This window comes from Nicotiana sylvestris, chromosome 10 (assembly GCF_000393655.2).
Source record: "Nicotiana sylvestris chromosome 10, ASM39365v2, whole genome shotgun sequence".
In the NCBI taxonomy this organism is placed as follows: Eukaryota; Viridiplantae; Streptophyta; class Magnoliopsida; order Solanales; family Solanaceae; genus Nicotiana; species Nicotiana sylvestris.
In genome coordinates this window covers 3,539,873-3,552,738 of record NC_091066.1, presented here as the reverse complement: position 1 = coordinate 3,552,738, position 12,866 = coordinate 3,539,873, and the positions used below count along the sequence as shown (strand labels likewise).

At 39.9% G+C, this 12,866-nt stretch overlaps 2 protein-coding genes across 2 annotated transcripts; both read right to left on the bottom strand.

The window, feature by feature from the left end:
• Nucleotides 1-6,085: 6,085 nt before the first annotated feature.
• On the bottom strand, nt 6,086-6,517 carry LOC138880406 (uncharacterized). Its single transcript, XM_070160508.1, has 2 exons — nt 6,184-6,517; nt 6,086-6,090 (listed from the first exon to the last, which is right to left on the bottom strand). The coding sequence occupies exons 1-2, from the start codon at nt 6,515-6,517 to the stop codon at nt 6,086-6,088; spliced, it is 339 nt and encodes a 112-aa protein (XP_070016609.1).
• Nucleotides 6,518-8,747: 2,230 nt separating this feature from the next.
• LOC104238588 (uncharacterized) lies at nt 8,748-10,331 on the bottom strand. Its single transcript, XM_009792989.2, has 3 exons — nt 10,085-10,331; nt 9,215-10,033; nt 8,748-9,133 (listed from the first exon to the last, which is right to left on the bottom strand). Exons 1-3 carry the CDS (start codon nt 10,329-10,331, stop codon nt 8,748-8,750), a joined length of 1,452 nt encoding a protein of 483 aa, XP_009791291.2.
• Nucleotides 10,332-12,866: the final 2,535 nt, after the last annotated feature.

Here is a 12,866-nt window from a genome sequence, read left to right as displayed (position 1 = left end):
TCGAAACATTTGATTTTGTAAGGAAAGCCCCATTAGGGAAAATCAAAATATCCCGACAAGGGAGAGTATATATCAGTCTACACATCCCGGCAAAGGAGTAATCACAACACATTCTCTTTTATCACTTCTTCCTCAACTAACACATTCATGTTCGAGCTAATGCTCCAAAAATACACCAATCACAATTCTACCTCAACCGTTCACATTATATGAAACTCATCAAATAAGCAAGGAGATTGTGTCACATTATTTGAATTAAAAGCAATTAAGACTCACAGTCATGCTAGACTCCGGTGCATGGATAATCGTCACCATGCCTATACACCGTACTCCACATTAGCAAGTAGCAAATAATATCCTAATCATATTCCCTCAAGCCAAAGTTAGAACAAACACTTACCTTGAATGCTCCAAACTCAACTCAAGCCTCTAGTATGGATTTACCCCTTGAACTCGGCTCCAACTCAGTCAAATCTATACAATAATGACTTCATAATATTAATATATGCTGAACAAATCAAACCCAATGCCGAATTATAGATTTTCAAGCTTTCTTCACAAAATTTCAAAAATCGACCCCGAGCCCGCTTGGTCAAAACACGAGGTTCGAACCAATTCCATATTACCCTTTCCCCCACGAGCTCGGATATACAATCTATTTTCAAATTCGACCCCAAAATGAGGTCTAAATCAAAGAAAATCGAGAAGCCCTAACTCTACCCTTTCCCCCCAATTTCAACCCTAGATTACATGATTTAGGTTTTAGAAACTCATTAATTAATGAAGGAAGATGAAGGAAATGAGTGGGAATTTACTTACCCAAGAAGCTTTGGTGAAGAAGTGCTCAAAAATGCGCTCAAGATCTGTGGGGAAGAAGAACTCGTATGAAATATGGACTAAATTCCGTCACTGTTCTGTTTTGGGTATTTAAAATCGTTGGGCAAAAATGCCCTATGCGATCGCATAGGGTAAAGGGAAAGCTGGTCATTGCGATCGCAGAAGGGCTGTTGCGAACGCATAGAAGAAAAGGCCGCAAATCCCAAGTTAAGCTTAATGAACTGCGATCGCGTAGAGAGGATGTGATCGCATTGAAGGAAATGGGGCTAAGATACGCGATCGCGGACGAATTCTTGTGATCGCATAGAGCAAATTTTGGGGCACCTGAGAGTTACACTATGCGATCGCGGAAGCTCCTATGCGATCGCATAAAACAACATATTAGACACTAGCAACCAGCAAAACACCAGATTTTTCTAAGTCCAATAACACTCTGATGCCTATCCGAAACTCACCCGAGCCCTCGGGGCTCCAGACCAAACATACATACTAACTCAAAAATATCATACAAACTTATCCGTGCAATCAAATTGCCAAAATAACATCCTAAAACAACGAATTAAGCTTTAAAATCCATGATTTCTTCCAAATTTCATAAAACTTCAAATTTCCATTTTTAAGTCCGAAACACGTCAAACGACGTCCGATTTCGACCAAATTTCACAGAAAGCACTTAACACATATTTAAGACCTGTACCGGGTATTGGAACCAAAATACGAGCCCGATACCTATATTTTCTAACTCATTTTCTTTTTAAAATTCCATATCTTTTTCAGAAAAATAATTTCTTTCAAAAATTCACAACTAGGGCTCGGGACCTCGGATTTCGATTTCGGGAATACGCCCGAGTCCCATATTTTTCTACGAACCCTCCGGGACCGTCACATCACAGGTTCGGGTCCGTTTACCCAAAATGTTGACCGAAGTCAACTTTAGCAATATTAATATCAAAATTCTCCAAATTTTTCACATAATTCACATATTTTAACCTAAAAACTTTCCGGCTTCACGCCCGGACTGCGCACGCAAATCGAGACAACTAAAAGCAAGGTTTTCAAGGCCTCGGAAGCACGGAACAAGGAAGAATTACGGTGATGAACCGTGCGAAGCATTCATCGCATATGCGAATAAAAGCAGTATAGGCGAGGTTGAGAATTGCGAACCTTTGTTCGCAAATGCGAAAATTGTGCATCAAACCTGGGCAATTCTGGAGTTTCACATTTTCTGGCCCCAAACCATTTAATACCTGACTAGGCTCATCTTTGGCATATCATTGGCTTATTTTCAGTTCTTAGGGCTCGAGAGAACAAGTTTTGGAAGCTAGGGCTTTGCACATACACTTTGGTCTTGAAGATTTGAAGCTTTTGGTTAAGATTTTCTTACCCATTTATGTTTATTTCTTCATTTCTTTTCTTTGTATTGTATATCTAAGTGTGTAGTATTTATTTCCTACACTTGAATCTTGTTTATGGAAATATTCATGTTTAAAGTGTGGATCAAATACCTCGTTGTGCTTATGTATTGAATGATTTTTATCCTTTTATGAAGTGAGTTATTATTACTTTAATTATTCTTGTTCTTTAATGTTTCCAAAGGGATTAGCTAACCCTAGGACTCACCCATTAACTCTGAATTAATTTTGAAAAAGATAATTTGGGGTTGGAAAAGATTAATTAACAAGAACTTGAGGTTTTAACCCTCATTTTAAAGATTCTACCTAGGAATAGGATTGTACTACTTGTAGCCATTCCAGGTGTGCTTATTCTCTTAATTAGGTTAGGAATAATTCAATTAGGAAGTGTTTTTAGTCTTCGGAAGAAGCTAATTAAGAATTATTATCCGTGGTTAATTAACATAAACTAGCTCATATTTGTAAAATCGTGAAATACATTGGATCGTTACTTGAGTGTAATTCCCGATGCATTCATACTTGTATCCATTGATCATTTTACTTGCTTTCTAGGTTAGTTTACATTCCGCAATTAGATATAAAACATTTTCCAAACCAAATTCTTAGTGTTTGGCATTGTGCGATAAGCGATAATTCTCTTACGTTCCTAATCTCCTACATATTGTTCTCTATGGGATTCGACCCCGACTCATAGTTGGGTATATTATATTGCATGCGACCGTGTCCATTTACTTTTAGTAGTGGATTTGGACGTCATCAAAATTGGCATCGTTGTCGGGGAACAATTTGGCTTAATTTAGGTTGTTTGAGAAATAAGCGTAAGTGCTTTGGTCCAAACTTGTGAATACTTGTGTAATTATTTTTCTTACCTTGGTCTATTTTTCTTGTTTGTTTCTTGTTTATTTTCTTATTTTTGAAAAATGGCATCATATAATGAAAATTGGTCGGATGGTAGTTGTTCATACTTTGATGACTCTTGTCCTTATTGTGGAGGACCACACTCGTGGAAAAATTGTTTAAATTCTCCCGGCGGTGGATTGTGCGCACAATCTCAAACCCATGAGTGGAGTATTTGTGATAAGTGTGGTTTTCAAAATGGTCATTGGGATGATTGTGCTCATTGGTCCTTCCCTTCCCCAAGCCCCCGCTATGATAATTCTATTGTTTTTGATGAAAATGATAGGGCTATGGAAATAGAAGAAGTTGAGCATGGTCGAAATGGAGAGTTCAAGCTCATGTTAGAGTGTCTACTTAAAGGAGGAAACAAAGAACAAAGCGCCTTGGAGGAGCTTTTGGAGAATAGTCTCCAAAATAACTTGGCACTTGAGAGGTTGCACTCACAAATGGGAGAAATGCTTGAAGCTTTTGAGGTCTAAAAAGCCTTGGAAGTTAATGAGAGTGTCATGCCCCGAACCTGGGCCTGGACGTAACACAGCACTCGGTGTCTGACTACATGTGACCGAGCAAACCAACTGGCTGGCTGAATCAACATGTGGTGTGACTATGAGCTAGAGGTAAATATAAAACATGATAATCTACTAAAGAGTCTGACTGAAATATCATAGATGCAGAAAATACTGAAAGTTCTGCAAGTATAAATAAGTAGCCGACAAGGCTAACACATGAAAGCCTGCTAATATCTGACTGGCTCAGTTATAGTCTGCGAAGCCTCTAAAGAATACTGCAAATGCTAACTGTCTACCGGGACAAGGTCCCCGTTATACCTTATTAACTGAAATACTATAATGACTAAAACAAAAGAGAGACAAGGCCCCAGAAGACTGGGGCTCACCAATAATTGATACGAGATGTCCTAGAAAGCAGAATCGTCAACCTGAAAATCTTTACCTGCATCGCGAGATGCAAGCCCCGGGCAAAAGGGACGTCAGTACATTTGAATTGTACTGGTATGTAAAATAGCTGAACAAAAGAACTGTCAATACTAAAACTGAAACTGAACTGCTAGCTGATAAACTGATAACTGAACAAGGAAGTAAGGATGTGAATACTCCCTCTTCTGAATGATGAACGAACTGTTTAACTGAATATTAAACTACAGCCTCATGCCCAATATGTATATATATATATATATATATATATATGTGTGTGTGTGTGTGTGTGTTTGTGTGTGCGCGTGTGTGTGTGTGTGCACAACTGCTGCCTCGGGCCCAAGTATACGTATACATAACTGCGGCCTCAGTCCCAAAGATGCATAAAGCATGAGCTACAGCCTCAGGCTCAAATACAGGTGTTCAACATTCAAGAATATAAAATCAGGAACTGAGAATCATATTACAATACATGATACTGAAATAATGAGCCATACCAAGTTACATGATTACTAGAATAGTGAATAGGATTAGACTGAGATGAGTATTCATAATAAGTTGATTTATCATAACTGAAACTCATAGAATATCGAATGATTATGAGACTATTCCATCTAGAGAATAGAAGTTCTACTACTATTCAAGGAACTGAGGCATAGTTACTTTCTGAGGAAACTAGTAATTGTCATAATGAACGGGATGTAGGGAGAATCATAGACATTCCCAAACGTAAAGAGTTAGCCTTACATACCTTAACATCCTACCCTTGAGTGTAATACAATGTTTGTTGACCCTTTCAACTTTAATCTATAGCAAGACAAGTCAAAGGGATTCCATATTAGCTATGATGCTCATGTTTTGGTCACTTAAGCATTTTGTCAAACACTTGGTCAAAATAAAGCTTCATAGTCCTTATTAATGGTGTCTTTACACCCAACAACCCATTATCTTGTTCCTAGATAAATTTTAAAGTCTCAAATGATTATACCAACATTATTCTTCATCACTCATAATGTAAACAACACCCTTAACCAGTAATCAACACTCAACACCCCAACCCTATAATCGTTCATGCTTTTCTTTCAAACCCATCAACTCATCTCTCATGAACTAGGTTTATAATCATTAAACCAATGCTAGAATCAATTAGAGGGTGAAGACATTACCTTTTTGAAGTTCAAACCCTTTGAATTCGAGTTCTAGGCTTCCTTCTCTCAACAATAATGTCCCAATCGAATATCTAATGATATGAAGGGTTTACCCATGTTAATAAGATGTTGGAAAATTTAAATTAAGTTAGAATCACTATTAGAACTTACCTTGGGTGGTGGAGGGACCCTTAAGGAGTTAGGTTTTTGAGAGCTTTACTTTCTAGAGCAAGTTTTCATGTTTTGGGGCTGTGGGGGATGAAATAGGGATAAAAAAATGACTTCCTAAGTCATCCACCGCGTTTCAGTTGGCGCGACCGTGGTCCCGACTGCTGTAAATCGCTGAGACACTGCCTCGTCACCGCGGCCACGGTAAAACGCGGCAGGACCGCGGTGGTTGCACACCTCTCTGTAAAACGGGCATAACCTTTTATACAAAGCTCCGTTTGGGCTCCAAAATATATCATTGGAAAGATATTTCAAAGTCCTACAACTTTCTTGCTTTGAGTTTTCCCAGATTCCTTACATATGTTCACTAAAACCTGCTAGAATATGAACCTTTTGCAAACTTAGTCGATTTTGTCAAATCTTATGCACCTCACTTTCCATCTTGATTTTGAAATAACTATTTTCACCCATAATCATCCCGATGGGACTTCACATGTTCAAAATATATCCTTACTACTCCTTTAACTCATTCATACCTAAGCCGAATTTTTTTTACGGGGTGTTACATTATCTCCCCCTTGGAATCATTCGTCCTCGAATGATGGTCCTGGATGCAACCACGGCTATCTATGGACATTAAACGGGTGTGATGGAGATATGAGAATACTAAAATATCATGAATACATGTCTATCAAACTGAACGAGCACGTGATCACTAAATACTAAGCTGAGTAAATACTGAAGGGCATGGGGATTATAATATAAGACCTGAATGGAAAGGTTAATTACCTTGCACATTTTCCTTTTGCTCTTCAAAGATATGGGGATATCTGGACTTCATGTCCTCCTCGGCTTCCCATGTAGCCTCTTTAACCTTTTGATTCCTCCAAAGCACTTTTACTGAAGCAATTTCCTTAGTTTTGAGCTTGCGAATTTGACGATCAAGAATAACCACTGGAATTTCTTCATAAGACAGGCTATTAACCCCTATAACCTCTGTAGGAACCACAAGTGACGGGTCTCCCATGAATTTTTTCAACATGGACACATGAAACACTAGGTGTACAGCAGCTAGTTCTTGTGGCAATTCTAACTCATAAGCCACATGTCCGATTCTTCGCATAATTCTATATGGACCAATATAGCAGGGACTAAGTTTTCCCTTCTTCCCAAATCTTATAACACCTTTCATGGGCGATACTTTCAGAAACACCCAATCATCAACTTGGAACTCTAAGTCTCTACGCCGTACGTCCGAATAGGACTTTTGGCGACTTTAGGCCGTCTTCAAATGCCTTTGTATCAAATTGACTTCTCCATGGCCTGATAGACCAAATCGGGTCCTAACAACTCCGCTTCTCCGACTTCGAACCAACCAATTGGTGATCTACACCTTCGCCCATACAGAGCTTCGTACGGTGCCATCTTGATACTAGAGTGATAGGTGTTATTATAAGTAAACTCAATGAGAGGTAGATGATTGTCCCAATTACCTTTAAAATCAATAACACATGCCCTCAACATATCCTCAACAGTCTGAATGGTGCGTTCCGCCTGGCCATCTATCTGAGGATGAAAAGCGGTGTTGAGGTTCACCCTTGTGTCCAATCCCTTCTGAAAGGATTTCCAAAAGTTTGCTGTGAACTAAGCACCATAATCTGAGATAATAGACAAAGGAGTCCCATGCAATCGGACAATTTCTTTGATATATAACTTGGCATAATCCTCGGCTGAATCTGTAGTCTTCACTGGCAAGAAGTTAGCTGACTTGGTAAGTCGGTCTACAATCACCCAAATCGAATCATGCTTCCGGAACGAGCGAGGTAGACCTGTTATGAAGTCCATGTTTATCATCTCCCATTTCCAAATGGGAATTTCTATATTTTGAGTTAAACCTCCAGGCCTCTGGTGTTCGACTTTCACCTGCTGGCAATTTGGACACTTAGCCACGAAATCTGCTATATTCTTTTTCATATCATTCCACCAATAAACCTCCTTAAAATCATGATACATCTTTGTGGAACCTGGGTGAATAGAATACCTGGAATTGTGGGCTTTTGACATAATCCGCTCTCTGAGCCCATTTACGTCTGGAACACATAGTCTGCCTCTATATCTCAAGGTGCCATCATCTCCCCCTTGTTCAAAAGCCATAGTTTTGTGTTTGTGAATTCCTTCCTTCAGTTGCAATAAGTAAGGATCACTGAACTATTTTTCTTTTACTTCGGCTACTAAGGAGGATTCAGCCTTGTTCTGGAGAACAACGCCACCATCTTCGGAGTCCAAAAGTCAAACTCCTAGATTTGCTAAGCAGTGGACTTCCTTCGTCATAGTTCGCTTGTCTGCCTCAACATGAGCTAAGCTCCCCATAGAACGCCGACTAAGAGCATCGACTATAATATTTGCTTTCCCCGAATGATAGAGGATATCAACATCGTAATCCTTAAGTAATTCGAGCCACCTTCTCTGACGTATATTTAATTCTCTTTGCTTGAAGATGTACTGGAGTCTCTTGTGATCTGTAAAAATGTCAATATGTACTCCATACAAATAATGGCGCCAAATCTTAAGCGCGAACACCACAGCTGCTAATTCAAGGTCATGAATCGGATAATTCTTCTCGTGAGCCTTGAGCTATCTCGACGCGTAGGCTATGACTTTACCGTGCTACATTAATACACACCCAAGACCAACTCCTGAAGCATCACAATAAACAACGAACCCTTCGGTTCCTTCTGGTAGTGTCAGAACTGGAGCTAAAGTCAATCTCTTCTTTAACTCCTCAAAACATTTATCGCATGTGTCCGACCATTGAAACTTGACTTTCTTCTGAGTTAATCTAGTCAACGGGGACGAGATAGAAGAAAATCCCTCTACGAAATGCCAATAATAGCCTGCTAGACCCAAGAAACTTCTCATATCGGATACTGAGGTGGGTCTAGGCCAATTCTTCACTACCTCTATTTTCTTAGAGTCCACCTTCACGCCTTCCCCTGAGATGACATGGCCCAAAAATGCTACTGATTTCAACAAAAATTCACACTTAGAAAATTTTGCATATAGCTTGTGATCTTGCAGTGTCTGCAACACAATTCTGAGATGTTCGGCATGGTCAGTCTCGCTACGGGAATAAATCAAGATGTCATCAATAAACACGATAACAAACAAATCAAGATAAGGCTTGAAGACCCTATTCATAAGGTCCATGAAAGCTGCTGGTGCATTCATTAAACCGAATGACATTACCAAAAATTCAAAATGCCCATATTGAGTCCTAAAAGCTGTTTTGGAATATCGACTTCCTTAACCTTCAACTGATGGTATCCCGATCTGAGGTCAATCTTGGAATAACACTAGACACCCTGAAGTTGATCAAATAAATCATCTATTCTAGGAAAAGGGTACTTGTTCTTGATGGTGACTTTATTCAACTGACGATAGTCAATGCACATACGCAAAGACCCATCCTTCTTTCGGACAAACAAGACCAGTGCGCCCCAAGGTGAGACACTTGGCCTTATAAATCCCTTATCTAGAAGGTCTTTCAACTGGACTTTTAACTCTTTCAACTCTACTGGAGCCATTCTGTAAGGCGGAATAGATATTGGCTTAGTGCCTGGAAGTAGATCAATTCCAAAGTCAATCTCTCTATCGGGAGGAATTCCAGGGAGATCTTCGGGAAATACTTCTGGAAACTTATTTACAATTGGTACCAACTGGAGAGTGGGGATCTGAGCATCTGCATCCTTAACTTAAACCAGGTGATAGATATATCCCTTGGAGATCATCTTTCTGGCTTTAAGATAGGAAATAGACCTACCCCTAGGCGCTACTGCATCACCCTTCCATTCTAAGACTAGTTCATCAGGAAATTCAAAACTTACTATTTTGGTTCTACAACCCACTTTGGCATAACATGACTCTAACCAATCCATGCCCATGATCACATCGAAGTCTAATATCTCCAATTCTACTAAGTCTGCTACAGTAAGACGATGATGCACTTTGACTGGACATCCCTGATAGATACACCTTGCTATAACTGATTCTCCAACTGGAGTGGACACTTCAAAGGGTTCACACAGCTTTTCTGGTTCTATCCCAAATTTCTTTGAAATAAATGGGGTTATATAAGATAGGGTGGATCCCGGATTTATAAGAGCATAGACATCAAAAGTGAATATTGTTAGCATACTTGTGACAACATCTCCACAAGCCTCTGTATCCTGATGGTCTGCCAGTGCATACAAGCGGTTTCGACAACCGCCTGCATTATTAGACTTTGTTTCATCGTGCCCTTGTTGGGCCTGAGAGTTATGATGGACTGCTGATTTAGTGGACTGAGTTGCATTGCCTCCATTATTCTGCTTTGCCGATGGACAATCCCTCAAGAAGTGGCCTTGTTGACCGCACCCAAAGCAACTATTTGTGCCCAAACGACACAACCCTGGGTGCCTCTTACCACACGTGTTGCAAATAGGGTAACCAGGGACTCTGTAGCCCACACTAGCCTGTGATTGCGAGTCTGCTGTTCTGAAATTCTGGTTTTTCTTATTAAACTTCGACCTCGAAACCGGTGCACTAGCTAGAGATGGAGCAAGTCCTAATTTTGATTTCTTGAAAAACTGGCGATTGCCTCCTGCTTAAGATCCCCCATGGTTGAAATTTCCTGCAGACTTAGCTCTCTTGCTGAATTCCCTCTCCTTCTCTCTTCGTAGCCGTTCTTCTTCCTTCAACCTGTCTTTGTTCCCTTGAACAAAGGCAACCATCTTAGTGATGCTCATGTTTTTATTCTGAGCAGCTATATTAGCATCAGCAAACAAATCATCTGAAAGCCCCAACACAAACCGCCTAACTCTGGCCCTCATATCACGTACCATTTCCGGAGCATACTTGGCCAGAGAGATAAACTTGAGGTAGTACTCATTCACACTCATATCATTCTATCCGAGTCTCTCAAAATCCAAAGCCTTAGCTTCCAAGACCTCAATGGGTAGAAAGTGCTCAAGGAACGCATCTGCAAACTCCTTCCAAGTCACAAGATCCGCATCCTCCCCTCGGGACTCTTCCCATGTTTCATACCAAGTGTTGGCAGCATCCTTCAGCTGGTACGCAGCAAGCTCTACTGCCTCAGTGTCTGTAGCATGCATCACTCGAAATATCTTCTGAACCTCATCAATGAAGTTTTGCAAATCCTCATCCTTTTTGGACCCTGTGAAGACGGGAGGTTTCATGTTGAGGAATTTCCTAGACCTGGAACAACCCGTCTCATGAACATCACTTGTTCCCTGCCTTTGAGCCTGAGTAGCAACAATCTGGGTGAGCAACTGGATAGCTCCCCTGACATCCATGTCTGAAGCACTGGGCACTGAGCCTGATGCAACCCTCTAGGCCGGAGTTCCCTCATCTTGAGCAGCATTAGTTGTGGCCCTCCTACTGTACTTTCTTTTTGCAGGCATTTTTTCTGAAATACGAGATTCACACGGGTTAGAAAGATTCCTGAAATCATAGCTCTAATTACACGATCTAGAGTATGAAAGAAACGGAACAATCCTAGATGTCTTGGTGGTCAACTATTTACATGTGTGGCACAGACACACACATAAAAGAGACCCCACTGGACACGACTTCATAGACTCCCTAGGACTCCTAAACCTGGGGCTATGATACCAAGCTTTGTCACGCCCCGAACCTAGGCCTGGACGTAACACGGCACTCGGTGCCTGACTACATGTGACCGAGCAAACTAACTGGCTAGATGAATCAACATGTGGTGTAACTATGAGCTAGAGGTAAATATAAAACATGATAATCTACTAAAGAGTCTGACTGAAATATCATAGATGTGGAAAATACTGAAAGGTCTGCAAGTATAAATAAGTAGCTGACAAGGCTAACACATGAAAGCCTACTAATATCTGACTGACACGGTTATAGTCTGCGAAGCCTCTAAAGAATACTGCAAATGCTAACTGTTTACCGGGACAAGATCCCCGGTATACCTTATTAACTAAAATACTATAATGACTAAAACAAAAGAGAGACAAGGCCCTAGAAGACTGGGGCTCACCAATAACTGATACGAGATGTCCTAGCAAGCAGAATCGTCAACCTGAAAATCTTTACCTGCATCGCGAGATGCAAGCCCCGGGCAAAAGGGACGTCAGTACATTTGAATTGTACTGGTATGTAAAATAGCTGAACAAAAGAACTGTCAATACTGAAACTGAAACTGAACTGCTAGCTGATAAACTGATAACTAAACAAGGAAGTAAGGATGTGAATACTCCCTCTTCTGAATGATGAACGAACTATTTAACTGAATATTAAACTGCGGCCTCAGGCCCAATATGTATGTATGTATGTATGTATGTATGTATGTATATATATATATATATATGTGTGTGTGTGTGTGTGTGTGTGTGTGTGTGTGTGTATATGTGTGTGTGTGTGTGTATATGTGTGTGTGTGTGTGCGCGCACGCGCACACACAACTGCGGCCTCGGGCCTAAGTATACGTATACAAAACTGCGGTCTCAGGCCCAAAGATGCATAAAGCATGAGCTGTGGCCTCAGGCCCAAATACAGGTGTTAAACATTCAAGAATATAAAATCAAGAACTAAGAATCATATTACAATACATGATATTGAAATAATGAGCCATACCAAGTTACATGATACTGGAATAGTGAATAAGATTAAACTGATATGAGTATTCATAATAAGTTGATTTATCATAACTGAAACTCATAGAATATAGAATGATTATGAGACTATGCCATCTAGAGAATAGAAGTTCTACTACTATTCAGGGAACTGAGTCATAGTTACTTTCTGAGGAAACTGGTAATTGTCATAATGAACGGGACGTAGGGAGAATCATAGACATTCCCAAATGTAAAGAGTTAGCCTTACATACCTTAACTTCCTGCCCTTGAGCGTAATACAATGTTTGTCGACCCTTTCAACTTTAATCTATAGCAATACAAGTCAAAGGGATTCCATATTAGCTATGATGCTCATATTTTGGTCACTTAAGCATTTTGTCAAACACTTGGTCGAAATAAATCTTCATAGTCCTTATTAATGGTGTCTCTACACCCAACAACACATTCTCTTGTTCCTAGATAAATTTTAAAGTCTCAAATGATTATACCAACATTATTCTTCATCACTTATAATGTAAACAACACCCTTAATCAATAATCAACCCTCAACACCCCAACCCTATAATCGTTCATGCTTTTCTGTCAAACCCATCAACTCATCTCTTATGAACTAAGTTTATAATCATTAAACCAATGCTAGAATCAATTAGAGGGTGAAGACATTACCTTTTTGAAGTTCAAACCCTTTGAATTCGAGTTCTAGGCTTCCTTCTCTCAACAATGATGTCTCAATCGAATATCTAATGATATGGAGGGTTTACCCATATTAATAAGATGTTGGAAAATTGAAATTAAGTTAGAATC